This window comes from Epinephelus moara, chromosome 12, assembly GCF_006386435.1.
Source record: "Epinephelus moara isolate mb chromosome 12, YSFRI_EMoa_1.0, whole genome shotgun sequence".
NCBI classification, from domain to species: Eukaryota; Metazoa; Chordata; class Actinopteri; order Perciformes; family Serranidae; genus Epinephelus; species Epinephelus moara.
This window is the reverse complement of record NC_065517.1, coordinates 20,903,197-20,928,850: the sequence shown is the minus strand read 5'-3', so window position 1 is coordinate 20,928,850 and position 25,654 is coordinate 20,903,197. Positions and strand designations below refer to the sequence as shown.

Here is a 25,654-nt window from a genome sequence, read left to right as displayed (position 1 = left end):
ACCGACAGCACGCCGCAAAGCATTATGGGAAACGGTGTTGATTAACCGTGGAGCTCGAGCACAGGAAATATTGGGGAAATGCTCCACCTAGTGGTCAAAATGGCGACTATCAGAATCAGCTTCACAAAGTGTGCTGTCAATGTACATACACAGATAAGACATATACAGTATCTCACATAAGTGAGTACACCCCTCCCATTTTTGCAAATATTTCATTATATCTTTTCATGGGACAACACTATAGAAATGACACTTTGATAGTTATAAGTAAGTTATATCAAAGTGTCATTTCTATAGTGTTGTCCCATGAAAAGATATAATGAAATATTTGCAAAAATGGGAGGGGTGTACTCACTTATGTGAGATACTGTAGCTAAAAAATAATTTTTATTAATAAGAAATTATTTATCAGAGAAGGAGGTGGCTGGGGTGTGACTTCATTTTTGTTTTCTTATTTTTGTTATTATTCTTATTATTATTATTATTATTTATTTGTTTTTTTTTACCCTCACTGAAACTGGGTGACTGGGGAAAACGCATGACCCTCCCTCCACCATAAATTAGTCATTAGGGATTAAAAACATATACCCTTTGATGTTTGGGAGTTAAAAGTTCAAGAGGAAAATCTTGGAGTTGGAATAAAATAGCCTTGATTTCTCACCCTTGTCATTCATGCTGGTTAATTAGTGCAAACATTTTAAATTTAGTGAAATTTAAAACAAGACATATATAATAAAGATATCATAATTAAATATCTCTATCTTAAGCTCAGATTTCGTAATGTTTTTTTTTTCACGTTGCACATGATGTGTTCAAGACCCGTCAGAATTTGAAAATCCAACAATAATTTCTGTTTTTACAGTGTCTGGCTGTGATAAAAAAAAAAGTGTAATTTGGGTCATTTTTGAAGGAGGAAAAATGCCTTTCAACGTGCTGTTGGTTTTGGGGATTCACAGGATATTTAAAATAAATACAATTGAAGTTGTATGCCCCTTCCCCAGGCCAAAAATAAATAGATACATAAATAAATAAATCATGAACAGTCCCTGAAGATAAAGAATTCAGTCCTATGAAGAGAGGGGAAAAACATAGGCTATACATGAGGTAGGCATATGACATGGGCAGATATGTCAGTATACCCAGTATATACATACAGCATGCTTGGATTATGACAAATACAACTTTTTTACAGTGTGTATTTGATATGAATATCTAATGCACTGGTGTAGTGGATGCCTGGTGATACAGAGTTATTTTACAGGGATCGAGAGGAGAAATTGCTTTTAATGCAGTAATATATATTTTTAATCATGTATTTCTGTAAAATAACATTTTTTTTAAAAACCCTGTATTTGATCAAAAATATAAACTTTTAAGGTCAAGATATCAAAATTTCATCTTTTGTGAGAATTGGTGATTTTGTATTATTTATTCATTACTGTTATTGTTTTTATTTGTTTTATATTGTGTAAGTGTTGTTGGTTTGAATCACATAAAATACGAGAGTCTTACAGATGGCAAGAACACCGACATCTTCAGGAAGCTTTTGATTATTTATTTATTCTTATTTCCATATGTGTTCAGTACTGTGTTACATAATATATCTTTTGCTCATATAGCAACTTTTATAAAACAGCTCATCAAAGAACACAAACAAGTATAATGTAAATGTACAGAACTACAAAACTGATCATTTGCTGAGATAATCTGAAAGACATGAAATACATTTTTACCATTATGAGGATCTGGAAAATAGCATAAGAAGAGCTTAACTGAAGAAACTGACCACAAGACGTATTAAACTAACAGCCCCTTTAAAAAGGCCAAGTGTGTAATTCTGGTTGAGAATATGATGTATACAAAAAGTTAACTGACCAAGTGAGTGAGGTTGAACTTTAAAAGTGAACAGAAACAAATGAATCTTCTGTTTGTTAATATCAAGCAAAACATACCTATCATAGGTATGATCTGTCTACAGAAATGTAATAAATTAATATTTTTTTTGCAGATGAATCATTACACTTCAGTCGTTAACTGAATGGAAATTAATTAGGTAACAACTTTGACATGATGGACCATCTTGCTCTTGAAAAATATATATTTATGATTAAATAATCTACTATATGTGCTAATATCTTAAGTAGTTTTTTGTAGACTACTTGTTTGGTTGTTTATTATTATTATTATTATTATTATCATTATTGATTAATTAATTAATCAATTGATTTTTTTTATCACAAACTTTATCACTTTATCTGTGTTCTTGTGTTCTTATTTTTTGTTTGTTTGCTTGTATTTGTTAAACAACTTGACAATTAATATAATATAATATAAAAGTCTTGAGTGGGCTGCAGCTTGTAATACCACTCTACAGGTGGCAGTAGTGAGCCCGTTAGAGCGCAATTGTACATAATACAGCCGTAGAAGATGAGACTCCAGCAGTCGCCGGGTGATGACGTCAATCTACATCATGGAGAGAAAACACATGTCAGCTTTTGCTTTGTATCAAACCTTAACAACAGACGTGCCTGCTCCTGTCACCAAGTCTCCTCTGCAGGTAGATCATATTAAAATAATGTGACGCAATCTGGTTTAATGGCTCGTGCTCTGCTCTGTGACAGACTGTAAGTTACTGAGTCCAGCACAGTCCTGCTGCAAGTATTAAACCATGCTATCTCTTCTTTCACTTCTTCGGGCTAACTGTGTATCTGCACTGTGTTTATCCCTGTGTTTACCTCGTGTGGTGTTCCAGGTAGCGGATAAGAAGAAGAGGAAAAAGGAGAATGGCGCCAACAAGGTGAACACAGGTAAAGCTCAGTTAAAGCCTGACAGGAAGAAGATGCGAAAGAAGCTCATGAAGGCTGCACAAAGAGAGGAGAGCCCAAAGGGATTAACAGAGGTGAGTGTGTGCACCTGCTGCAAAGATACTAAGATAGGTGCCATAGGGTGCTAATTTCACATCCATGAAAAGTCACATTGTTTTTGAAATCCCCTAAAGTATTAATTCTTTCTCTTGCAGGAAGAGGAGTGTGTGAATGGAGATGGGGAGGCTCTGGATGCTTTGCTGTCTGACCTCACTAAAGTCAGCAACAGCAGGGAGAGAGCCAGCAAGCTGTTCCAGTGGCTCATCAACCCCATCCCTGCCAAGACCTTCTTCAAGTATGGATGAGTGTGTCTGCAGTCTTTCTGTCTGTGCATTTAGAGTTAATATATATGTTAAATCCAAAATGACAACAGGACAGGAAAACCAAAAGGTCTCCTCTTCTTCTTGGAATATTCAACAGCTAATATCTTTTCTCCGTCCAAAGGGACGTGTGGGAGAAGAAGCCCATTTTGGTTCAACGTAAAAATCCAGATTACTACAAGGGACTGTTCTCCACGGCAGAGTTTGATCGCATATTAAGACAGGTAAGGATCTGAAACATCACCTCATCCATCACCACTTTATTTACAGTCTCCCCACCTGTGTTGGATTTTGCCAGATATGTTATCATCATTATTGTTGTTGTTGTTATTGTTATCATTATGGCTGCAACAAAAGATAATTTCTTGAGCTTTACACTACAGACACCATTCACCCATTCACACACATATTAATACATTCATGGCCGAGGCTACCATACAAGGTGCCACCTGCTCATCAGATAAACATTCACACACAGTCACACATCGATGGCGCAGGCATCAGGAGCAATTTGGGGTTTGGTGTTCAGTATCTTGCACAAGGACACTTCCACATGTACATGTCAGGGATCAAACCACCAATACATTCAATTGGAAAACGACCATCCATGTTTTATCCGACCAACAGTCCAAAAATCCAAAGCTGTTCAGTTTATTATTACGTATTGTAGCATAGATTTATTAAGGCAGCTAATGTCCACCGCTAAAAAATGTGAATCTATTAATGGACTAATTGTTGCAACCAATTTGGTTTCATTTTTAGTTAATATTATTGCTCCTTTATGTGAAAAAGAGCTGCCTAATTTTGTTTTATTATGGTGTTTTGTTTATTTGTACATTTCCTGTTTATTTGTTGAATGAATGACTTTATTTCACACCAAAAACTAAAAAAACATAATAAAAAACAAGACAAAGATAGCAGTGTCTGAAAAGGAGTACTGTAGGTAGAAGTAAAATTTATATGTCCCTGCCCCTTTCTTAAATTTATTCTTTTAAACTTCTTTTATATCATTTCAACAGATTCCCAAATGTATTTACAACTGATATACAACTATCCCCAGTTTATTTAGCACCCAATTAAATAAAGTAATGAACGCAGGTTAATTACAGTCCAAGTACCACCCAGTGTTGTAAAATAAATAAGCACTCCTCTAACACAACCTTTCCTCATCTATATATCTGCCAAAAATATCCTTATTGTATAGTTTTGAATTGATTTATAATAGATGTTAGTCTTATTTTCTTTCTAGTAGCTATGTGCCCAGATTTGTTCTCCAATGAGCACATGTAAGATTTTATCATGTGTTGCATTATGCTCTTTGATAGCTGATCTGTCACGCTGAACTACACGTCTGTGTTGTTTAATTTAAGGAGGATGTTCAGTTTGGAGTCAACCTGGACGTCACCAGCTACACTGATGGCAAGAGGGAGACGCACAATCCTCCAGGGCGAGCTCTGCCGTACACTGTGTGGGACTTCTATGGGGTAAGGCCGCGCTGAGATTTGTATACAGCATGTGATTTATTATTTACAACGCACCATCACTGTAGCTGCACCAGTTTCCTCAGTGGAGATCATTAAAGTTTCTCCTCACTCTGAAACCTTCCAGGACCACCTCCATTAAAAAGCAGTTAGATGTATTTTTATATATATAAAGCGGTTTATTCATTTTAATATATTCTGTGCTGCAAGCTAGAAGTCATTTTACTTTAAGTGCATTAAAAGTATGAGTGTACCATCTGCACAGCGCTCTCATGGCACATTAGTAATCATCGTCGTATCTCTGTTCCTAGAGTGGCTGCTCCCTGCGCATGCTGAATCCCCAGGCGTTCTCCTCCACAGTGTGGAGCGTGCTGTCCATCCTCCAAGAGCAGTTTGGCAGCATGGCAGGAGCCAACGTGTAAGTGTTTGGGACAGCAATCACCATGGAAGCCTTTCCGGATGCTATCAGTTTGCTTTAAATGTGTGCTTTTCCTTTAACCAGATACCTGACGCCACCTGGAACACAAGGCTTTGCTCCACATTATGACGACATTGAGGCGTTTGTGGTTCAGCTGGAGGGGAAGAAGCACTGGAGGGTGTACAACCCGAGGTAAGACACAGTGAGGAAGCTTTTAAGAGTAGCACAAGTTAAATTCACACGGGTTTTGGGCTGGAAAAGCTTTTTATGCTGTACATTGACCATATGTTGCTCACTGTGCACCTCACAATGTTTCCTCGATAGCTTGATGTAAAATTAGTAAATAAGTGAGAGATTGATGCAGCGAGACACACTGTAAAGTAGTTTTTCTGACTTTTTGCAGGACAGAAGATGAGGTCTTGGCTGTATTTTCAAGTGGTGAGTAAAAAATATTTATTTCATTTTTACAAGTCTTAGGACTGCTGTGAAACTGCGCCTACTTGGGGCGACAAAAAAGTTGACAGAGACATACTGGAAACTTAAAGTAACAGAGCAATGATTCAGCCTTATACAGAACATTTCACACATCACCCAGCTGTGTCTAACATTGGAGTGCAAACATCCTCTGCAGTATCTTAACCTTCAGACTTCCTGGAGTCGGTGAAAGACTCTCAGGTCTTCAAAAATATCAAAACCACTACTATGGACGAATCATCAAATCTTTATACAGTTATTATTCATGATGACATTCACATACTCAAGGGGAAGGAATTTCTGCTACCCTCTCATGATATCCTCTGAGCTGGTAAACCATGTTCGCAGACAGCTGTTGTTTCTCAGCCGTGACTGCTTTGCATTTCCTCTCCAGAAAACTTTGATCAGGCAGTCATCGGAAAGCCGATCCTGGAAGTGGTGCTGGAGGCCGGGGATCTCCTCTACTTCCCCCGAGGATTCATCCACCAGGGCGACTGCCTTCCAGATGCTCACTCGCTCCACATCACCGTCTCCTCTTACCAGAAGAACAGCTGGGGGGATCTGCTGCACAAGGTGATACTCTCTGATCAAAGCTCTCTACATGAAAGCTTTTACATGTGCGAATGAACTGATTAGAATTTGGTGGTCAAAGGTCAACTTCACTATGATCACTGCCATTTTTCTCAGGTGGTTCCAGCAGCGTTGGAAATAGCAATGGAGGAGGATGTGGAGTTCAGACAGGGCTTACCTCTGGATTACCTGACATATATGGGAGTGCAGAACTCTGACAAGGTAATTCAGCTGTTGCTTTGTATTTCCATGCCACTTTCCATCGCCATCACCATCCTTGGCTTTTCAATGATTACTCACGAATGACTCAAGTCCTTCTAATGTGTGTCCGTGTGTAGGACGACCCACGCAGGACAAAATTCTTCACACGTATCGAGACTCTGATGAAGAAGCTAACAACTTACGCCCCGGTCGATGCTGCTGTGGATCAGAAAGCCAGAGACTTCTTCCATGACTGCCTTCCTCCCATGCTCACACCAGGTACATGAGGGATGCCTGGGAATTAACTCACTTTCAGTTCAGTTAATTCAGAAAAAAATTAATTGAACAGGACAGTCTCAGGATACGTGATGCTTCTGACTCTAACTATTTCATGCCATCTCCCTCAGAGGAATTGGCCAGCAGTGTGCAAGGAGTTTCAACCAGGTGGGAGGGCGGGCAGCTTATAGACGGAGGTGCACAAATCACCACTCAGACCCGAGTTAGACTCCTGCGTGCCGGATGTGCCAGGTAACTTTTGTATTGCACGAACAGCAGTTTTGGAATTGACTGTTAACGATGTGGAGTATTTTGTCTTTGACTGTATGTTGTCAAGAGAAATCAATGACGCTTAGCCTTCTGTCTTCCCAGGTTATGCAGTGATGGAGAAGCTGTTCGTCTTTACTACACGACAGACAACTCCAGAGTGTACCACAAAGAGGAGCCCAAGAGTTTTGAAATAAAAGCAGAGGTAAATTTGGAGGATCAGTGAAAATCACTTGGTGTCTCAAAGGTGTTGTCACCGTCTAATGATTGTTTTCCTTTCAGCACACAGATGCCATGGAGTTTCTGATCCATTCATATCCCAAATTTGTGACAGTAGGAAGTTTCCCATGTGATTCTGCAGAGGACAGGGTGCGTTGTTATGTGATCTGTGCTGAGATGTGACACCACTGAACAGTCAGGCATTGTTTCTGCTCTGTGCAGTCGTGTTTTGGGAGAGGGGAGGCCATCTAACATTTCCATGATTCATATTTGAGGTTGTGTTGATGTGAAATTAGCAGTTTGAGTTGTTCCTCATGTTTTTTTTCCTCTCCACAGATCGCTTTAGCTGAGCTGCTTTTTGAGAGGGGGATTATCCACACTGCAGAACCTCTGTAGTGGCCACATATTCTTCAGTCATGCTGACTGCATGAGTAGATTCAAATTACCTTTGTATAAAATAAAAGGTCTTCACAGCAGAAAGACTTCTTGTCTCAAGTATTGTTATGCTAACCAACTCATTTTGCTCTTTGTTCAGCACTAAATAAACCATATTTGAAAATGAAGTGATGTCATGTGTTATGTATTTAAAATCACCAACAAGTACCAAATGATTTTGTCGAGAAAGGGCATGTTTATTATCAGTTGATGCAACTCAAAAAATTAAAGATTATTGGGAGATCCAACTCAAAAACAGAGATACAGGAATCTTCTTAAATATTCTGATTTGAGGGTCATTCACACCACAGATGACAGCAGGACACATTACAGGTAGGGGGAATCTACTTCCAGGTCACCTCCTCACCAGGCTTCAGCTCCCTAAAAGAGAACAGATGTCACGAATTTGAATAAGCTTACATTCAGAGGAGCAGTGACTGTTAGATACCTTTTTTTGAAATGCTTGCTATCACAGTCAAACATAAAAACTGCAAATTACATTTTATGTTTAGGGTGCCATCTAATAAATGTTTGGCTGGGTTTTCCAAAGTGGACTAACTGTATATTGGGAAGCTATTAGCTGAGTGTTGCACCTGCATTCTGCTGACTTGTATGCATAATAATTAGTTTAAACTGTGGGTATGAAGTTGGAAGAATCATCATCAAACATCTTTGGAACAAATACCACCTGAGCCTTAATTCACTGACAACCTAGAGGGACCTGCTTTACTGTTAGGTGAGAGACTGCTTTTTATCCTTACCTGCTGAACAAAGCACTTTTGTTCCTGAAAGCCGTCAGCTTCTGGTCCTGCTGTCTGTCAAGGTACCATCCAAACACAAAGCCCATCGGCACCAAGATGTTCACCCAATGCTCCCGGGCAAGTGCTACAAAGTTGACCATGGTTCCTACAGGAATAAGCAGAAGACACGCTGTCATACACATTCGGTGGCACTGATTTTATACTCTGATCTAAAACAGTTATGCTTACAGTAAGATAGAGGGGACTGATGCTGCCACATTTTATTCCCCACATGCTTGCAGTTGCAGAAAAGATTTACGCAAGCTTACATCTATGCAGTGTTTCACTTTATTGTTGAGCTTCCAGTCTGTTGGACCTTCATCAGAGCATGTGCGGAAATCTTTTCCACCAGTTTGGACTTAATGATGTTTCCAGCACTTGCCAAGACTAAGCTGGGTGGAACAGTGTTGGTCCTGCATCATTCCCCACATGGTTTAGACTGGAATCATTAAAGTAAGTTTAAAAAGTATGACATCACTAGTCAAACTCAGGACATTTTTTTGTAGGTTCTCTGCAGTGCAGATCTGGTAATGACAGCCTATTGTAACAAACCAGTGCAACACTGACATTGCAAAGCATGCTGAATACATAAATGTACCCACATGACACAAGGCCAGGATTACATTATCTTGCTATTACATGTGTTGAATAACCTCTTGACACTCCTTGGTACATTTTTTTCACATTTCTGCACAATTTTTATTTATTTATTTTTCTATGTTTTGATTATAACTTAATTATGTCATATATTTATGTCTCTTTGGTTTTTGCAATACTTGTTTTTTAGTTTAATTTTCTCTTACTATGTTTATGTTCTACACCAATACACCAGAGCAAAATCCTTGTAAATGAAGACCTATTTGGCAATTAACCTGATTCAGATAACCTAAGCCATATCCAATCGGTTGCTCTGCGAGGCACTAAATAAACATCTGTGGATTTGGTCCAGGGACACTGAAATCAGTGCACTGAACCCCCCAAACGTCGCTCAGGGCACCTGTCATGGGCAGCCCCCTCACTCTGACATCTCTCCACTTAGTGCATGTATAGGTCCTGTTTGTGCATGTCTGTATTTGGACCTGTGTGTAATTGACAACGGAGTGAAAAAACTGAATTTAAGAAAGTATATAAAATTAAGAATGATATTGTGATTTTTTTTTTCACAGCTGTGTCAATAGGAATTGCGATTTTAGTGAGAATGGCAAATTTTGCATTTTATTTTCAGTGAAAGAAATATAAATGATGATGTGATTTTTGCTGGGGTCTGCACAGTGGTCTAATATTAGCTGATGAGGTGGGTGTGCCACTAGGTAGATGGGTAGGTTACCAAGGAGGAAGTGGGTAAACATGTACATGTATTTCAAGGACTTTTGATTGTTTGGTGGGTATACTGTGAACAGCCAGAAAAAGAGGGTTGTATGTATCCACCCTCCATACACCACTGAGTCTGTACCAAACAAGCATGTTCCTTTACGTCTGGAATATGATTTGTAGGCCGATCATCTCTGTAGCATCTCCGTGCTTCACTTATCATGGTACATTGTGGCACATTTCACCTTCATTAAGATAATTGCAGCTCCTGCGGTTTGGATATTGCAATTTAATAATATTTCGAATAATTGTGCAGCCCTAAATGTGACTATAATAATATGAAAAAGTGGAATCTGTCTGAAAGTAATCATATGAAACTCCCAAGTATTGCAAAACTAAAACTATATAACAAATCATAAGTAATGACAGCATTTAAACACGTGTTTTTAGTCCTGTGCGACCGTATTTGTGTGGACACCTTTTAGACTCTGTGCTGACAGGGACATAATAGAGAGTGAGGGGTTGTTTAGAATAATTATTGTTGCTGATGTTTGTCTGGCAGAGCTCTGAGCTAATTGCTATTAGGTCAAGGTATTCTCCAATCCTGATAAATTGACTTATCTAAGCAGCTCTGCCTTATACATAACGGTAGCGAGTATAGCACAACAATTACCTCAAACTATGTATGTATCATTTCACCATTTAACTGTAGATACCCATACAATGGAGCTACAAATGCTGGAGATACAGCTGTCTTACCTACTTCGACACAAACTTTCTGCACCACAACTACTGACTGGCTAATCGGTTTGCTAGCTAGCTAGCATTAGCAACAGTCTAAGCTGTCAGGTTTTCGTCGAGAATGGTTTCTCGGTTGCAATAATTACTTTGTGTTTAGGACAGGTAACACGTTACAGTACAATAAATGCAATAATGAAGAGACAAGCTGTTGTAATATGTAAAATATTACCTTCTGTTTACACCAAGCCGTGGCCTTCAGCTTTTCACTCACCAAGCAGAGGACATTGGACTCTACCAACTATGGAAAACACGACGGTGTTACTTGACCAATAAAAACAACTATTATTACCGTATTGGCTATTGTGGATTATAATATGAGTTACAACATATTAATTCGAATTATTTAAGTATGTGTATTAAAATACAGTGCGATAAAATAAGTATTCGGTGTTTTGTCATAAAATTATTTTGTATTGACACCTCAAAACTTGGTACGCTCCTGTGACCTTTCACACATGATGCAGCGGCAAACATGTCCGCCAGTCAAGTGTGTACTAAAAACGCTAGCCAAAATGTCTTAACGTTGGAATTATAGCAAACCAATTTTTTGTGTTTCTGTTTCAACGAGAGGAAATTTATATTATCACATATTTATTGGTACGTTGCACCTTCCTCTGTCGATACAAGCCACTCGCATCCACAAGCTAAATGTAGCTAGCATGCTAACTGAATGGACTTTGCCGGGTACTTTGTTAGCGCTGTTGCTATGCTAGAGCGACTTAGCTGTGGCTAGCAACCAAACTGTCATTTCTTTTAATTACTTGTAATTTACTTACTTCTGGAGGAGTCAGTCGCATCTTTCATTTACGCAACTGTTGTCTGGTACCATTTCAATTCAATATCGATCCATGTTTTTGTTTGTTTTGTTGTTAATGACAATGATTGGATTCAATGATCCAAGTCATTGAAAGCCATTGCATTAGAGCGGCTAGCATAACCTCATGCCAACATAATTGTACTTTCAGAGAAACAACTGAAGAAAAATGACGTCCATTATCAAGCTGACAGCCGTGTCAGGGGTTCAGGAGGAGTCTGCCCTCTGTTACCTGCTGCAAGTGGATGAATTCCGCTTCCTCCTGGACTGTGGCTGGGATGAGAACTTCTCAATGGACATCATTGACGCAATGAAACGGTAACTATTGGTATCCATTGTCTAATAACCTCACTTTCCACCTTTTCTGTGACTTAAAACAAGTGTGATGTCCACTTTCCCCTCCAGGTATGTTCATCAGGTCGATGCCGTGCTCCTCTCCCACCCTGACCCCATACACCTGGGAGCTCTGCCATATGCTGTGGGGAAACTGGGTCTGAACTGCACTATCTATGCTACGATCCCTGTCTACAAGATGGGGCAGATGTTCATGTATGATCTATACCAAGTAAGAAGAGGGAATGGGAAATGTCATGCATGTAAAGTCATTTATTAATAGAGCTTGATCGCATGATTAGCATTGATTTCTTAATCCTTTCCTTCTTTCCACTCAGTCACGAAACAACAGTGAAGATTTCACACTGTTCACCCTCGACGATGTGGACAGCGCTTTTGATAAAATCCAGCAGTTAAAATACTCTCAGATTGTCAATCTGAAAGGTGAGTTAGTTGCAGACACGTATAGGAGGAGTCACCGCCATTTATTGTATCACAGCTACTAAAGTGTTTCATATCTTTACTTTTACCTGACAGGGAAAGGACACGGTCTTTCCATCACTCCTCTCCCAGCTGGTCACATGATTGGAGGTACTATTTGGAAAATTGTGAAAGACGGAGAGGAGGAGATTGTTTACGCTGTGGACTTCAACCACAAGAGAGAGATGTGAGCACAGACAGAACATTCATATGAAATGGAATTAGTTTTTTTTATTTGGCTGTTAATTCATTCCCTGTTTGATTTTGTCTTTTTATTCCAGACACCTTAACGGCTGCACCTTGGAGAGCATTAGTCGTCCCAATTTACTCATCACAGACTCCTTTAATGCTACATATGTACAGCCACGTCGCAAACAGAGAGATGAGCTGCTTCTCAGTAAGTAATCTTCACAAGACTTAATAGTAGTGGTAATTTATGTGTTTACATTCTATTTATTCAATGGAGTTAGTAATCATTTAGAAAATATTGCAATCATTTGTCCCACTGGTCTAACAAGTGAAGCATGTAATCATGTACTGTTTCAACATCAAAATTGAAATTCAAAGGAGCAACTTGTCTTTTAAAGTCCTCTCTTTTTGTTATTTTTGTTCAATACTGTGTGAAAAACAACAGGATAATTTGTTGTGTTTCAGATTCTTGCATCTCAAACTTTTAGCATTTATGTGTAACAAGGGTTAAACTGCATGACGTATTCCCTTGTATCCCTTACATTTTTGTTCTTCTTAGCCTCTCTTCTATTTCTGTATAACTAAAAAAGACACTAGACAAATAAATACAGTATATCTGAATAAAAATGAAAGAGCAGTGCAGTTTTTAGAGGTGGCAGTTTGTGCAGAAATGTGCAAAATTGTTCAAGACAACAACAGAGGTTCACAGTACAAAGTACAAAAAAAATATATGCCGTGTATATTGTACAGAGATATTCCATTGATATTCTTATATTTTTCTTTACTCGCAGCAAATGTAATGGAGACCCTTCGCGGTGACGGTAATGTCCTCATTGCCGTGGATACAGCTGGGCGTGTGTTGGAGCTGGCTCAGCTCCTGGACCAGATCTGGAGGACAAAGGACGCTGGGCTTGGAGTCTACCCACTAGCTCTGCTGAACAATGTCAGCTATAATGTGGTGGAGTTCTCAAAGTCCCAGGTATCAATCACTGTTTTTTATTATGATATTTGTTCCGATTTTGATCTTGGCAGCATTTTATTTGGCAGATACAATAAATGTTCACAATAATATTTTTAGTACCATTGATTTAGCGGTGTAACAGCAAACTATAAGGGCTGAAACCGAATATTTAACTGTTTGGATATTCGTTGATTGGGTGGGTATTCGGTTTGTCCGGTGTTGACAGCATATTATTTTGGGCATTTATATATGTCTATAAATGTATCTATGATAAGAAAAATTGTGACAAGATGTTATTATGTCAGAAAAAGTGCATCCCAAGTGGTCGATCAAACCACTTGGGATTACACACATGCATAAAACACTTTGTGGAAAGTTGGTTTGATATTAACTGAATGTTTTAAAAAGTCTTGAATACATTGTCAGGGTATTGTTTAAAAGGTGCTCATGAAAATCACAAATGTGTTCCTAGTGTTACTAATTCCAAATTTAGTGCTGTGTTGCATGATTGTAGAATTGTCACATGATACACACAGACCAGACCAGCATTGTGTCAGTCCTGCTGTCACATTAGGAGAGAAACAGGGAGATGCTGAATAGCCGTGGTTTAGCAGGTTAACCAAGGCGTTCACACTCAAAATCACAGCTATAATCCGTCTCTATGATCTTTGGTTTTCTATGCCCCAAAAAGGGGTGCGGCCTTGACGTTTTGCAAAGTACCAGCATGTGCCCGTCTTGTCTATTGGCAGTGGGCATATGGCAGGAATGTCTAACTAGCAAGTAGAAAGCACCTTCAGTTTACTTATCCCCAAATGCCAGGGAAGTGTGTGTATAACAAACTATGGCTGTGTGGCTATATTGGTCAACCTATCTCAAACTATCTAAATGGACTCATCGGGTAAAAATAGTTTGGAAATATTTTTGAAATTAATTGGTAGAATGTGTGGGAACCCTGTGCATAAAATTGCTTTTCACCAGTCATGACTGTTAATCGACTGTCTCTCTGTAGGTGGAGTGGATGAGTGACAAGCTGATGAGGTGTTTTGAGGACAAGAGAAACAACCCCTTCCAGTTCCGTCACTTGACCCTGTGCCACAGTCTGGCAGACCTGGCCCGGGTTCCCAGCCCCAAGGTGGTGCTTTGCAGCCAGCCAGACCTCGAGTCTGGATTTTCCAGAGAACTCTTCATCCAGTGGTGCCAAGACGCCAAAAACTCCGTCATCCTGACCTACCGCACTACTCCTGGAACCCTGGCCCGCTACCTCATCGACAACCCTGGAGAGACGATGCTGGATCTGGAGGTGAGACCGGCAGTCACGATGCTGATTCACCATGACAGAGGGTTTGGGTTTATCTCTTCCTGCAGCATTTGCCTCACGGGAAGCTCCTGTCTCTCACATTCAGACCCCAGCTGAGGGAACAACAAAATGTGTCATTCTATCATTTGCACCATATCCATCTTTCATTTTTCTCCTGATGACAGGTGAGGAAGAGAGTGAAGCTGGAAGGCAAGGAGCTGGAAGAATACCTTGAAAAGGAGAAAGTAAAGAAAGAAGCAGCTAAAAAACTTGAACAAGCAAAAGAGTAAGTAGAAATAGAGACGGGTCCTCTGAGTACGCGACGGTTGGATGTCTCTTTCATGCCTGTTGGTGGAACAAAGCATTTGATTCATACAATTTAACAGTCTGTTAAAAGCTAAAACAGGAAATTCTGTAAAAAGCCAACAGAAATGCAAATGGTGCTCTAGATTGCATATTTAAAACAGGCTATTTAAATGGAAATCTGCAAGTGGGAGATGAGTCATGATACTTTGAGACAACATTTATACTCAGATCAACAAAAACCAGTTGTTGACTCGTATATACGCAGTTGATTTTTATTTCATACGCCTGCAGGGTGGATGTAGACTCGAGTGACGAGAGTGATATGGATGACGATCTGGATCAGCCAGCTGCAGTGAAGACCAAACACCACGACCTGATGATGAAGAGCGAGGGGAGCCGTAAAGGCAGCTTCTTCAAACAAGCCAAAAAGTCTTATCCAATGTTCCCCACACATGAAGAGAGAATCAAATGGGACGAGTATGGAGAAATCATCAGGTAATACAACACAGAAACATGAACGTAAGGTTACACATCAGAGGATACAGGGAAAGTCCACTGACCTGTATTTGCTGCCATCATCAATAATGCCTACCACACATTAGAACAGTGGTTCCCAGCTGGTGGGTCGCGGTCCGAAAGTGGGTCGCGGGTCCATTCTGAGTGGACTGTAAGTGACCTGTTAATGTGTCAAATTTGTAAAAAAAAAACAAACACATTTTATTTTCAAATATAGTGAATTTCCGCCACAAAGCTTTTATTTTGAAGTGCTGTTTCCTGCCGTATAGTGAGTACTTACAGACAGCTTCTTCACAGAGACGGCAAACTAGCTCAACAACATGGCCCAACACAATAATGACGATGAATATATTTAACAGTGTGGACCTTGAACTAATGACGAGGGAGAAATCTGGACCTCGTGGCTGGACCGGTTGTGAACCACTGCACTAGAAGACATTTTAAAGACTACAGTTTGACACCCTCCCACAGATAAAGACAATGTTGCTTTTTTGGGTACACTATAAGATTTTGCAAAGACTAGGGATCTTGCAAGGTCACTATTTGCAAAATTACAACAAGATTCCCTTTCAGATTATTTCCCATCCTGATCCTGGTGGAAAATATTAAACCAAACTCCCTTTTAGAAATATGACATACTAACAATTCTTCCTGTGTCAGGAAAAAAAACACAAAACCCTGGAAACACAAGATTAAATGCATCATATGTTGACCGTATTCTTGTCAATTCAGCATCAATATAATCTTTAAAGATAAACTGTGTTTGCGTACAACCTTTTTGGATTTTGCCGCTTCAACTTGCCACCAGCCTCCAGTGGTTAGCTGCGCTATTTTAGCGAGAGGAGGACCTGGAAATGAGTGGCAAACCATTTCAAAAATTAATATTTCTCACTAAAATAAGTGCAGGTTGATGGATCAGATACACCTTTAAGGTAGAGTTAAACTCTTACTCTTGGTCACTCCACAACTCCACCAGTTTCTCCTCCTTTTCCACAGTACAAAAGAGCCTTTTTCTGAGTCTCGTCCGTGCTTACAGTGTGCCCGGTTTCCTGCTTCCTGTTTGGTGCTGAAGAGAGCGCACCTGTTAGTTGTTGACAATTTTCAAGTCATTGATCTTCACTATTTGCATGAGCCAAGTCTAAAAGCTTTAAGGCAAGAAAAAGACTGACTGAGTTTATAACCAGCTTAAGCCCAGTTCAGACCAAAGATTCAAGACGAGACAAGTTGAAACATGCAGCTACTTGCAATGCGTCATTCTGCAATGTTCTAAAAACCTGCCGGTTCACACCAATGCAACTAGATGAGACAGTGTATCATCTCTATGCAACAACTCTGTACTGTTATTCTGATTTCCAGCTTTTCAAGCTGATTTTGTGGCTGAATATAATTTGTAGCTTCTTAAAATATGAATGAGGATAGTGATAGTGAGATACTGGCTACAGTTGCATTTGTAGTAGTGTTGAAACGGCAAAAAAAATAAAACACAATATAAGTAAGCAGCGTCAGTTAGCAAGTCAATGAGAACATGTGTGTGAGAGGAGAAATAAGCACATACAGTGAGCAACAGCAGACCCACCATATGACACCAGCATATGTGAGGATGGAAACAGAGTCATTTTGACTCAATCAGCAGGCTTCACTACACGCCAACTGGCTGTTGAATCGGATGACGTGCCTTACGTTCTGAAACCAGCCGCCGGCGACTTGACCAGCTGTGTTGCAGGTGACACCGTCAGCCGGCTTGAGTCGAGCTCAAACAGCCAGTTCACACCGCTGCAACTTTTTTTTCTGCAGCATTCTAAAACAGTTTCGTCTCATTGCAAATTAAACTGGGCTTTACAGCAGATGCTTGTGATCACAGGAGTGCTGGACAATCATAGCAAAACTATCAAGATTTTATTCTAACGATGTAAACTTGTCTCAGACAGTCAAATTGCTTGAAAACTGCTTTGGTGTAAGGCCATTATTTTTCTTTCACAGGCTAGAGGAATTTCTGGTTCCTGAACTACAAGCTACAGAGGAGGAGAAAAACAAACTGGAATCTGGGTTAACCAACGGGGACGAGCCCATGGACCAGGATCTCTCTGTTGTTCCCACCAAATGCATCTCCAGTATTGAGAATCTTGAAATTAGGTCAGTGATTCTCTCTGTTACAAGAACTCTGCAGGTTTAAGCTCCCAATATTTCTCGCCTCCCTTTTACTCTGCTACTGGAGCTGATCAGTTCAGTGCTGTGGTGTTCTGGATGGTCTCCAGGTGTGAAAGAGCGTAACTGAGGCTAAGCGTTGTTGGAAAGCACCTTATGTCCACTCAGCAAACCTCTTTGTATAAATTACAAGTCTATCAAGAAATCTCATCTGTGCTGGTGTTTAACAATGTTAAAAAGCTTTATCCCGCCTTCATTCCCCTACAGAGCGAGGGTAACCTACATCGACTACGAAGGTCGCTCTGATGGCGACTCCATCAAGAAGATTATTAATCAGATGAAGCCCAGACAGCTGGTGATCGTTCACGGGCCGCCGGAAGCCAGTCTCGACCTGGCTGAGTCCTGCAAGGCTTTCAGCAAGGACATCAAAGTCTACACGCCCAAGCTACAGGAGACTGTGGACGCCACCAGTGAAACACACATCTACCAGGTCAGCTCAGAAAAGACTTTTTGTTTTATCAAAGCTTATTAGTTTTCCTCCTCTGCCTGCTACAGTGTCATTGTACGCAAGTCATCATGTTATCCCTTTCAAGCCCCACTCCAGTGTATTTTGGCATTTTTATAATATTTTATATTTTCCTGAGTCATTTTCTGACGACGTTAATTAGCCGCACTGGTCGCCATATATTTTTTTGACTAATAAATTCATTTTGTGCTCAAAGTAACAAAAATAACGTTGTTGCTAAAACAGGAAGATGACGAATGACTCTAGTAGAAGCTGCAAATTCGCCATCCTCCAAGCTTGCAAAGCTGCACTGTCCTGCCTCTTTGCACCGGAGCAGCAAAACTGATAAACATCGTTGTGAGCTAGCTAGTCAACTTAACTATTTTGGCTACGTTGAAGACTGATGTGGACCATTGGCAGAGCAGATGTGCCACTGAATGTATCTCTTTACTGGCAACACCTGCAGCGCATATAGAGTGTAGTTTGGGTTGTGTGGCGAGTCACAGACAAAACAAGACAGTGAGATGTGTTTTGGGATTGTGTGGGATTGTTTCTTCAGTTTTTGGACCCAGCATAACACTGTAAAACTTTTTTATTAAGTTTCTTTAATATGGGCAACTTAACATCTACAGACCAGATGGTACTGGCAAAATAAATGCCAACAGGGAGATGAAACCCCACAGCTGAAGCTCTGTTTGATACAAAGTAGCCAATATACAGTATGACTAACTTACTTAGCAAAGCTCATTAAAAACTGACAGGAAATAATTATTGATTTTATTATATTTTATTAACTTGTTGGTGGTACAGAAACTAGCAAACAAAGTAGTTGCCTGCATTAACTGTCGGTTAAAAAGTTAAAGGGGAGCTATGCCCATTTTTAAATATCATACATGTTATTCCTATGGTCTAAGACAGTCCAAAAATATAAGTAAACATGAACAACTCTCTCCCGAACCCCAAAACAAGAATGCTAAATCTCTGGAGCTGCTCCATAGAAAGTAAATTGGGAAAGCTCTTATAAATGACACTGAGAGCACCCAGGGGAATGATCTGAGTATATGGGTACATTTTCTGTTTTATGACTGAGAACACTACAATAACATAAAGCTAATTTGGGTATAAAAAAGAAAATAAACAAATCAGGCTCCCATTTATTGTCTGTGGACCAGCTCCACACTTTATACTTGATGACATCACAAGTTTGAGACTTACTTCTCTGGTTTCTGGCTATCAAAGCTCTTAATTTAGGTGGTGTTTCCATCAAGCAGTCGTCATTCAGAAGCTAACAAAAGATTCTTATTCATTCGTATTTCCTCCAGGTGAAGGAGGTTGTCGAAAATCCTCCATCTCATGACCAGTGTTAGAGAGACTGCTATCACTGTCCATGCAATATTGCCTTGACACATACGCTAAAACAATAATCTGGTTGCCATGGCAATGGATTATGTCTGACTATTGACCACAACCCCATTCTCTGTTTGAGAAAGAATGTTAACCAAAAAACTGGAAGTAACTCTGCTGTAGTGGAGCTTTAATGTGTTCTGTAGATTCAAAAGTCTGAAATATTCTTCTGTGAAATAGTAAAACCTGATAAATCTGTCTTTGTTATCTCCATAGCAACTGAGCCAATAAGTTAACAGCTGTAAGGCTGATTTATTGAGCAAAGCATAAAGCTTCCATGAGGATCCCATGTCCTCATCTTGTTTCATCTTGTCATTGCAAAGGTGCGGTTGAAAGACTCCTTGGTGAGCTCCCTGCAGTTCTGCAAGGCCAAAGACACGGAGCTTGCCTGGATCGACGGCGTGCTGGACATGCGCGTGGTGAAGGTGGACACAGGCGTGATGCTGGAGGAGGGCGTCAAAGACGAGCCGGAGGAGGGCGCCGAGATGGTCATGGAGGTCGCCACTGATCTCGCCATCGACCAGAATGCCACGGCGGTGGCAGCACAGCGCGCCATGAAGAACCTGTTTGGGGAAGACGAGAAGGAGGTGTCTGAGGAGAGCGATGTCATTCCCACGCTGGAGCCACTGCCTCCACACGAGGTGAGGCGGGGAACACAGCAAATTTGCAGCAATAACATGTTATTTCTGAATATTAGTTGAGGGGTTTGGGGAAATGTGTGAAAATTAAATGTCATATTTTTTGCTAGTAAGCTTAAAGATTCTCTCCACAGCTGCTTGGAATAATAATTTGTCTCTTTCTCCACTAAAAGATTTTAATTACCGCGATAAAAATTACATCTACTCCTTCTCCCTGATGCAAATCCTCAATCTATGAATATGCAAAGATTTTCATTTCAGAAGTTTAAGTGCTGGTCACAAGATGTCTCCCACTTTAATTAGAGGCAGATTCTCACTGGATGACACCTTAATGCAAGTTATTGGACCATGCAAGGGTGTAGGTTTTGTTTCAACGTTGGGGGGGGTGTTGTTCCCAAGGAATCTTGAGCACTAAACACATCATTTTCAGCATTCTGGTGAATTTTCCAGCATCAATTTATGATAGAAATAGCTTTGTTTATGCAACGAAAAACACAAAAATCAGGTAACAATTCAAAATATAATGTAATACAGTGAAGAAAGACTCTCAGACACTGTATTGCTTTTGAGTATTTATTCTCCTGTAGATCAACTTCTCTCATTTAATGTTATCCCTGCTGAGTCAACACACATGTAGGCATACTTTTCCCCCTCTTTCATGTCTAAAGATTATTTTTGGGGGGCTTTTTGCCTTTAATGACAGGACAGTTTGAAGCGTCAAGTGGGGAGAGATGGGGGACAACATACAGTAAAAGGCTGCAGGCTGGAGTCAAGCCTGTGGCCGCTGTGGCAAGTATGTTGCCATTATACAGGGTGCCTGCTCTACCCGCTGAGCCACTGGGCGCCCCCTCTTTCATGTCTGCATCTCTGGACTTTAATAGCTTGTGTTTCAGCAAGATGTCTGCTCATGTTCTAAACATTCTGCACACTCAAAAATCATATCTTACATATGTGTGTTCTCTGAGAACTCAACAATTAAGTCATATTATCTTAAGAAAAAATCGATCTGCCCTACAGTCTGCTGTGCATTACATGAAATTCAGACAGTCAGACAGACACATAACCCAGCATCAGGTCTCTGAGAGACACAGAGACATTGACACAGAGCTGCCAGTCAAATAAAAGACGCCTAAACCTTTTATAGGACAAAACAACTAGAGCCTACAGTAGCCTATGGACTGTCAGGAAATGCTAAAAGATACACGACTTTATTATTTTATTCTCTTGCTAATTACGGCTATGTTGGAGCTCCTGCCGTGTTTTCACCAGTCCTCCACCAGGACTCGTCCTGCAGTAGCACCTACTTTACCAGAGGCATACTGTAGCGTCTATGAGTAGTGTTCTAGTGGTCCTTCAAAACTAAGCCAAAAGACTTCAGCTACTTTCATGTTTTTATTAGAAGGGACAAATGCACATTTGTAAAATAATGAAGTACACTGTGTCACCCCTGAAAATCTACACCTATGGGATCATGATTGGCCTCCATGTAAACTCAGATTTAAGATGAGCGGGAAGGAACTTTCCCCCATTTAGTAGATTAATGTGAAAATAGCCTTCTGGTGTCAAACTCTGCACATACACCATTCTGTACAGTGAAGGTCAAACATGTAATTGAAGCAACTATGAACAAAACAGGTAACCTCATTTTAAGAGTCCTTGCAGTCATGCAGATGACTAATAGTTAATGAAATAGTACAGGCAACAGATGACCTTTACATCCCGTCAGCTGCTGCAGCCGGTGCACGAAAACTCCAGGAGGAGGCTGGGAGACAGGTTGCTCAACATGACTCACAGAGAGGAGTTAATCACTCAACATGGGACTCTGATTAAGATGGGATTGTAACATGATTCCACCAGTTTGTGTCCACAAGGGCATAAAAGCAATTCAGACAGCGCTCAGTCTGATTGGCGCTCTCTGCCGCTCTCCCTCCAGATTCCAGGGCATCAGTCGGTGTTCATCAACGAGCCTCGCCTGTCTGACTTCAAGCAGGTCCTGCTGAGAGAGGGCATCCAGGCCGAGTTTGTGGGAGGAGTGCTGGTATGCAACAACATGGTGGCCGTCCGCAGGGTGAGTTGATTTCCCACTGGTTCAGTGAGCATGCCATCCCTGAGCTCCCTGCAACACTAGCCCTCGACAGGGAGAGTAGCCAGTGCAGATGACATATGGCATGGGCTGGTTTCTCGCCAAAAAAAAACCCAATCAAAATGTGGAGCTTCTAGTTTTATCCCAATTCATATTTTAGGTTTATGTGCAAATGAGTTGGGTAGTTGATAAATTCCCAGTGTTTTAATTAAATTAAAATCATATAAATTTAAAAGGGCCTGTTCAAAACACTTAAAAGAATTAAGTGTCCAACAAATTTAAAGATGCCTTTGAATCATCACTAAAATACATGCTTTCACATCCCTGTCTGTTGTCTTCAGAAACTTCTATTGTACCCGTTAAAGCTCCAGAAACAACCCAACAATAATTCACCGCTGCAACAAATAGGCACAGAATGAATACATTTCCAATGATGAGAGTATTTATTGCCTTAGATTCTCTACTGAGGGCCATCAGAGGTAGTGATGCACATCTAAAAATTGTTCCCACAAGACATACTAATATTGTTGTAAAGCAGTGCGACACATTGAGCTTCTCCCTTTGTTTGATGATGGATTGTGCATCCCGAGCAAGCAGCACAGATCAGTGCAGGTTATTTTAGACGGAGCAAGAAACACAGCAGCTTAGTCTGGAGTCTGGAGAAACACAGGCAGAGGTAGCTATTGTATGTGAGCGTATTTCTCTGTGTGATAACTGGTATTGGCAGGGAAAATCACATTGTTAGCAATGCAGTTAAAGGAATATGTCACCTTCCAAATGACCGTTTGTATGTGAGTTACTCGGCTTGTGTCAGGTTGAATTCGGGAAGAAAACTTCAAGTCAATACAGACTTGGAAAACTGAGAAAAAATCGTAATCAATTGAAGTCATAGGGGGCTGTGTTGAACAAGAGTAAATCTATATGATATCATTCATTTACCAACTCTGACGCAACTCCCGCAGTATAATCCAAGTCTCATTTATCCAATTGTGTGCTCATTTATTTCCCCAAAAGACCGCCTTTAAAACATGTTAATGAACAGAAAGTAAAACTTTTCTGTGCCGTCTTCAAAGTCAGACTCCAGTGAAACAAACTGTAATTTTACCTCACTGAACACAGGTGCTGCTGGTCTACCGCTGCCTCGATCGGTAGTTTGTGTTATTGTGTGACTTTGGTGGATCTGAACTAACCATTTAAAACACCAAGATCACACAATAACAAGCAATCTAACTGATCAAGGCAGTGGTAGACCAGCAGCTCCCATATTCAACGAGCAAATTACTGTTTTTGTGTGTGTGTCTCTCTCTCTCTCTCTCTCTCTCTATATATATATATATATGTATATACATAAGTATGTTAAGATCAGTAAACTGTACAAAAACAAAGAGCAAACAGTATAAAAACACAAAACAATATAATAAGGAAGCATCAAAAAGAAGCAGAATATAATAAAGAGACAGACTGAGTGGCTGATGGAAGTATAGATATTAGACAGTTTAACAATACTGAAATTGCACCTGAGTGATTGATTGTAAGATTGTGAGTGTGTAAACCGTTGTTTTGATATAGTTTTGCTGTTATTAAATGTTGACCCCTATGACTTCAATTCATCAAGAAATTTCTCTATTTTTGGATTCTGCATTTACCATGGAGGCATGTGAGAAAATAGTAGTTTTCCTCATGTAATCAGTGTAACACATGGTGAGTAACTGATATGAAAAGGGTAATTTTGGATGTTGAATATTCCTTTTAAGTAGTGTTGTATACAATGGAATATACTGTAGTTACTGTAGTTTGATGACTGGTAGGATTAAGGGTAATAAGGATTTACCAACAAAGTCAGGTTATGTAAAAATCAGAACCAGAATCCCACAGGGCAAATCTAATTAACAGCGTCTTATCTCCAATTTTAGGTGAATTATGAAATAAAGAAGTGTGGTTCTTGATGGTTTCGAGGTTACGGTTGATTTACTTACACACTATAAGATAAGAAACCAGTACGTAACACAAAATGGAACATTAAACACAAAGAGAAACAAATACAGCCTGCGTAAGTAGGATAAAAAACCCCAGTGGCATATGAAAACATCACCTCAAAAGAAATGCTCAAGAAAAAAAATCACAGGCAGAACTTAACAACCAAAGTAAAAGGAAAAGTAGGAGTGAGCCAGGATACCAACAACAAAATGCATAATTGACAAGAACTTAAAATAGCCGCAACCCAGAAAATGAAATCAAAGAGAACTGAGACTTTTAAAGGAGTGTGTGCGTGTGTGAGTGTGTGTGTGTGTGTGTGTGTGTGTGTGTGTGCTATTTAAATGGGAAAACTTGAAGTGGACCGCTTCATTAGACATTTAAATCCCAAGTCTGAGCGTCTGTGGGAAAGAATTGGAAGCATATTTACTTTAGAGGTCAGCGCTGAGCCGTACAGGGCGTGTTCACCTATGTTTAAAAGTGAAACCATGTTGTACAACGTGTTAATGAATGGACCCGTATGACCTGCGCATCTTCGTACTCTTTGTCCAGACGGAGGCCGGACGCATTGGCTTGGAAGGCTGCCTGTGTGACGACTACTATAAGATCCGGGAGCTGCTGTATCAGCAGTACGCCGTAGTATAGCAGCAGCAGCAGCAGCAGCAGCAGCAGCAGCAGGAGGAGGCAGCAGCAGCAGCAGCAGCAGCAGCAGCAGCAGGAGGAGGAGGAGGAGGAGGAGGACACGCTGCAGAAGAGCACACCACGGCAATACAGAGACAATCCTTTTTATGAGGACTTTACCCAGAGGAGAGGAGTGCACCACAATCAGCCTACCTCTGCCTCATGTGTGGCTCCAGCTGTTTCACTGCAAACCCTGTTGTACATTTTCCCTTTTATAGTTTTTCTGGATATTTTTTTTTTATTATTGTTAGTTTACCCCTTCAAAGTGAGAGGCAGATGCTCTCCCCGGACTGACCTCTCTGTGTGTGAACAGACTCTACAACTCCTCCCTCTGTACAGTAACATCCTGACGCACTAGATGGACTAAAGGATGTGTTCCCCCTCCTTTTTTGTCATTAAACACAAATCTTTTTCAAATATGCTTCACTGTTTAGGGTTTGTCCCACATGTCCCACAGTTGGGACTGAGTATTTAACCTTCATACCTTTTTGAGTTAAACGCAACCAAAGCGTCAGGTATCAAAAGATGGCATCAGATTCTGAAGCTCAGTCTAAAATCACTGCCTCCTTCACTCATTTGCGACTCTCTAAATCAGGAATACTCAACTTGCTTTGCCTGCGGGCCACTTGCAAAATGACAGGAGGCCAGGGACCCGTTATTAAACAAGCATTAATAATGAATATATGAATAATTAGCCCGGACCTCCCCAACAAGCTCTGTTTTGATTATTTTTGTAAAGCACTTTGGCACTTTATTTACATTCAACGTGCAAGAAAAGAAAGTGTAAATCAGTTTATTTATATTGTGAATTAGAAAATAGGCAGTGGGCCACCCAGCACCCTATCTGAACCACAGGAAGTAAGTTGAGTATCATTGCCCTATACACCAATC

General features: G+C 40.3%; 3 protein-coding genes across 5 annotated transcripts; 2 read left to right on the top strand and 1 right to left on the bottom strand.

Annotated features, from left to right (window-relative positions):
* The first annotated feature begins 2,435 nt into the window (after positions 1-2,435).
* On the top strand, positions 2,436-7,908 carry riox1 (ribosomal oxygenase 1). The gene is made up of 15 exons (XM_050058606.1): positions 2,436-2,557; positions 2,753-2,899; positions 3,020-3,159; positions 3,309-3,408; positions 4,555-4,668; positions 4,977-5,083; positions 5,168-5,275; positions 5,487-5,521; positions 5,952-6,130; positions 6,245-6,349; positions 6,466-6,607; positions 6,736-6,856; positions 6,977-7,076; positions 7,154-7,240; positions 7,427-7,908. Exons 1-15 carry the CDS (start codon positions 2,453-2,455, stop codon positions 7,484-7,486), a joined length of 1,650 nt encoding a protein of 549 aa, XP_049914563.1. The 5' UTR covers positions 2,436-2,452; the 3' UTR covers positions 7,487-7,908.
* On the bottom strand, positions 7,702-10,761 carry LOC126398943 (NADH dehydrogenase [ubiquinone] 1 beta subcomplex subunit 1-like). The gene is made up of 3 exons (XM_050058608.1): positions 10,607-10,761; positions 8,287-8,431; positions 7,702-7,906 (listed from the first exon to the last, which is right to left on the bottom strand). The coding sequence occupies exons 2-3, from the start codon at positions 8,424-8,426 to the stop codon at positions 7,870-7,872; spliced, it is 177 nt and encodes a 58-aa protein (XP_049914565.1). The 5' UTR covers positions 8,427-8,431; positions 10,607-10,761; the 3' UTR covers positions 7,702-7,869.
* Positions 10,762-10,889: 128 nt separating this feature from the next.
* On the top strand, positions 10,890-25,189 carry cpsf2 (cleavage and polyadenylation specific factor 2). 3 transcript variants are annotated; one of them, XM_050058629.1, is made up of 16 exons: positions 10,890-11,034; positions 11,403-11,569; positions 11,657-11,816; positions 11,923-12,028; positions 12,122-12,251; positions 12,346-12,461; positions 13,045-13,232; positions 14,224-14,514; positions 14,697-14,797; positions 15,109-15,312; positions 17,314-17,466; positions 17,746-17,968; positions 19,711-20,028; positions 21,959-22,093; positions 24,635-24,729; positions 24,767-25,189. In XM_050058629.1, the coding sequence occupies exons 2-15, from the start codon at positions 11,421-11,423 to the stop codon at positions 24,725-24,727; spliced, it is 2,367 nt and encodes a 788-aa protein (XP_049914586.1). In that variant the 5' UTR covers positions 10,890-11,034; positions 11,403-11,420; the 3' UTR covers positions 24,728-24,729; positions 24,767-25,189. The 3 variants fall into 3 exon arrangements, with proteins under 3 accessions (XP_049914586.1, XP_049914585.1, XP_049914584.1); XM_050058628.1 differs by having other exon boundaries at positions 24,635-24,735; XM_050058627.1 differs by having other exon boundaries at positions 24,635-25,189.
* Positions 25,190-25,654: the final 465 nt, after the last annotated feature.

Excerpts from the sequence above, each read along its gene's own strand:
- riox1 (XM_050058606.1), top strand. The coding sequence starts at position 2,453 with ATGACGTCAATCTACATCATGGAGAGAAAACACATGTCAGCTTTTGCT. Across the intron at positions 6,131-6,244 it reads GGGGGGATCTGCTGCACAAG|GTGGTTCCAGCAGCGTTGGA; the intron begins GTGATACTCTCT and ends CATTTTTCTCAG. Across the intron at positions 7,241-7,426 it reads GTGATTCTGCAGAGGACAGG|ATCGCTTTAGCTGAGCTGCT; the intron begins GTGCGTTGTTAT and ends TCCTCTCCACAG.
- LOC126398943 (XM_050058608.1), bottom strand. The coding sequence starts at position 8,426 with ATGGTCAACTTTGTAGCACTTGCCCGGGAGCATTGGGTGAACATCTTG. Across the intron at positions 7,907-8,286 it reads AAAAGTGCTTTGTTCAGCAG|GGAGCTGAAGCCTGGTGAGG; the intron begins GTAAGGATAAAA and ends GTTCTCTTTTAG.
- cpsf2 (XM_050058629.1), top strand. The coding sequence starts at position 11,421 with ATGACGTCCATTATCAAGCTGACAGCCGTGTCAGGGGTTCAGGAGGAG. Across the intron at positions 11,817-11,922 it reads TCATGTATGATCTATACCAA|TCACGAAACAACAGTGAAGA; the intron begins GTAAGAAGAGGG and ends CTTTCCACTCAG. Across the intron at positions 20,029-21,958 it reads AGCCACTGCCTCCACACGAG|ATTCCAGGGCATCAGTCGGT; the intron begins GTGAGGCGGGGA and ends CTCTCCCTCCAG.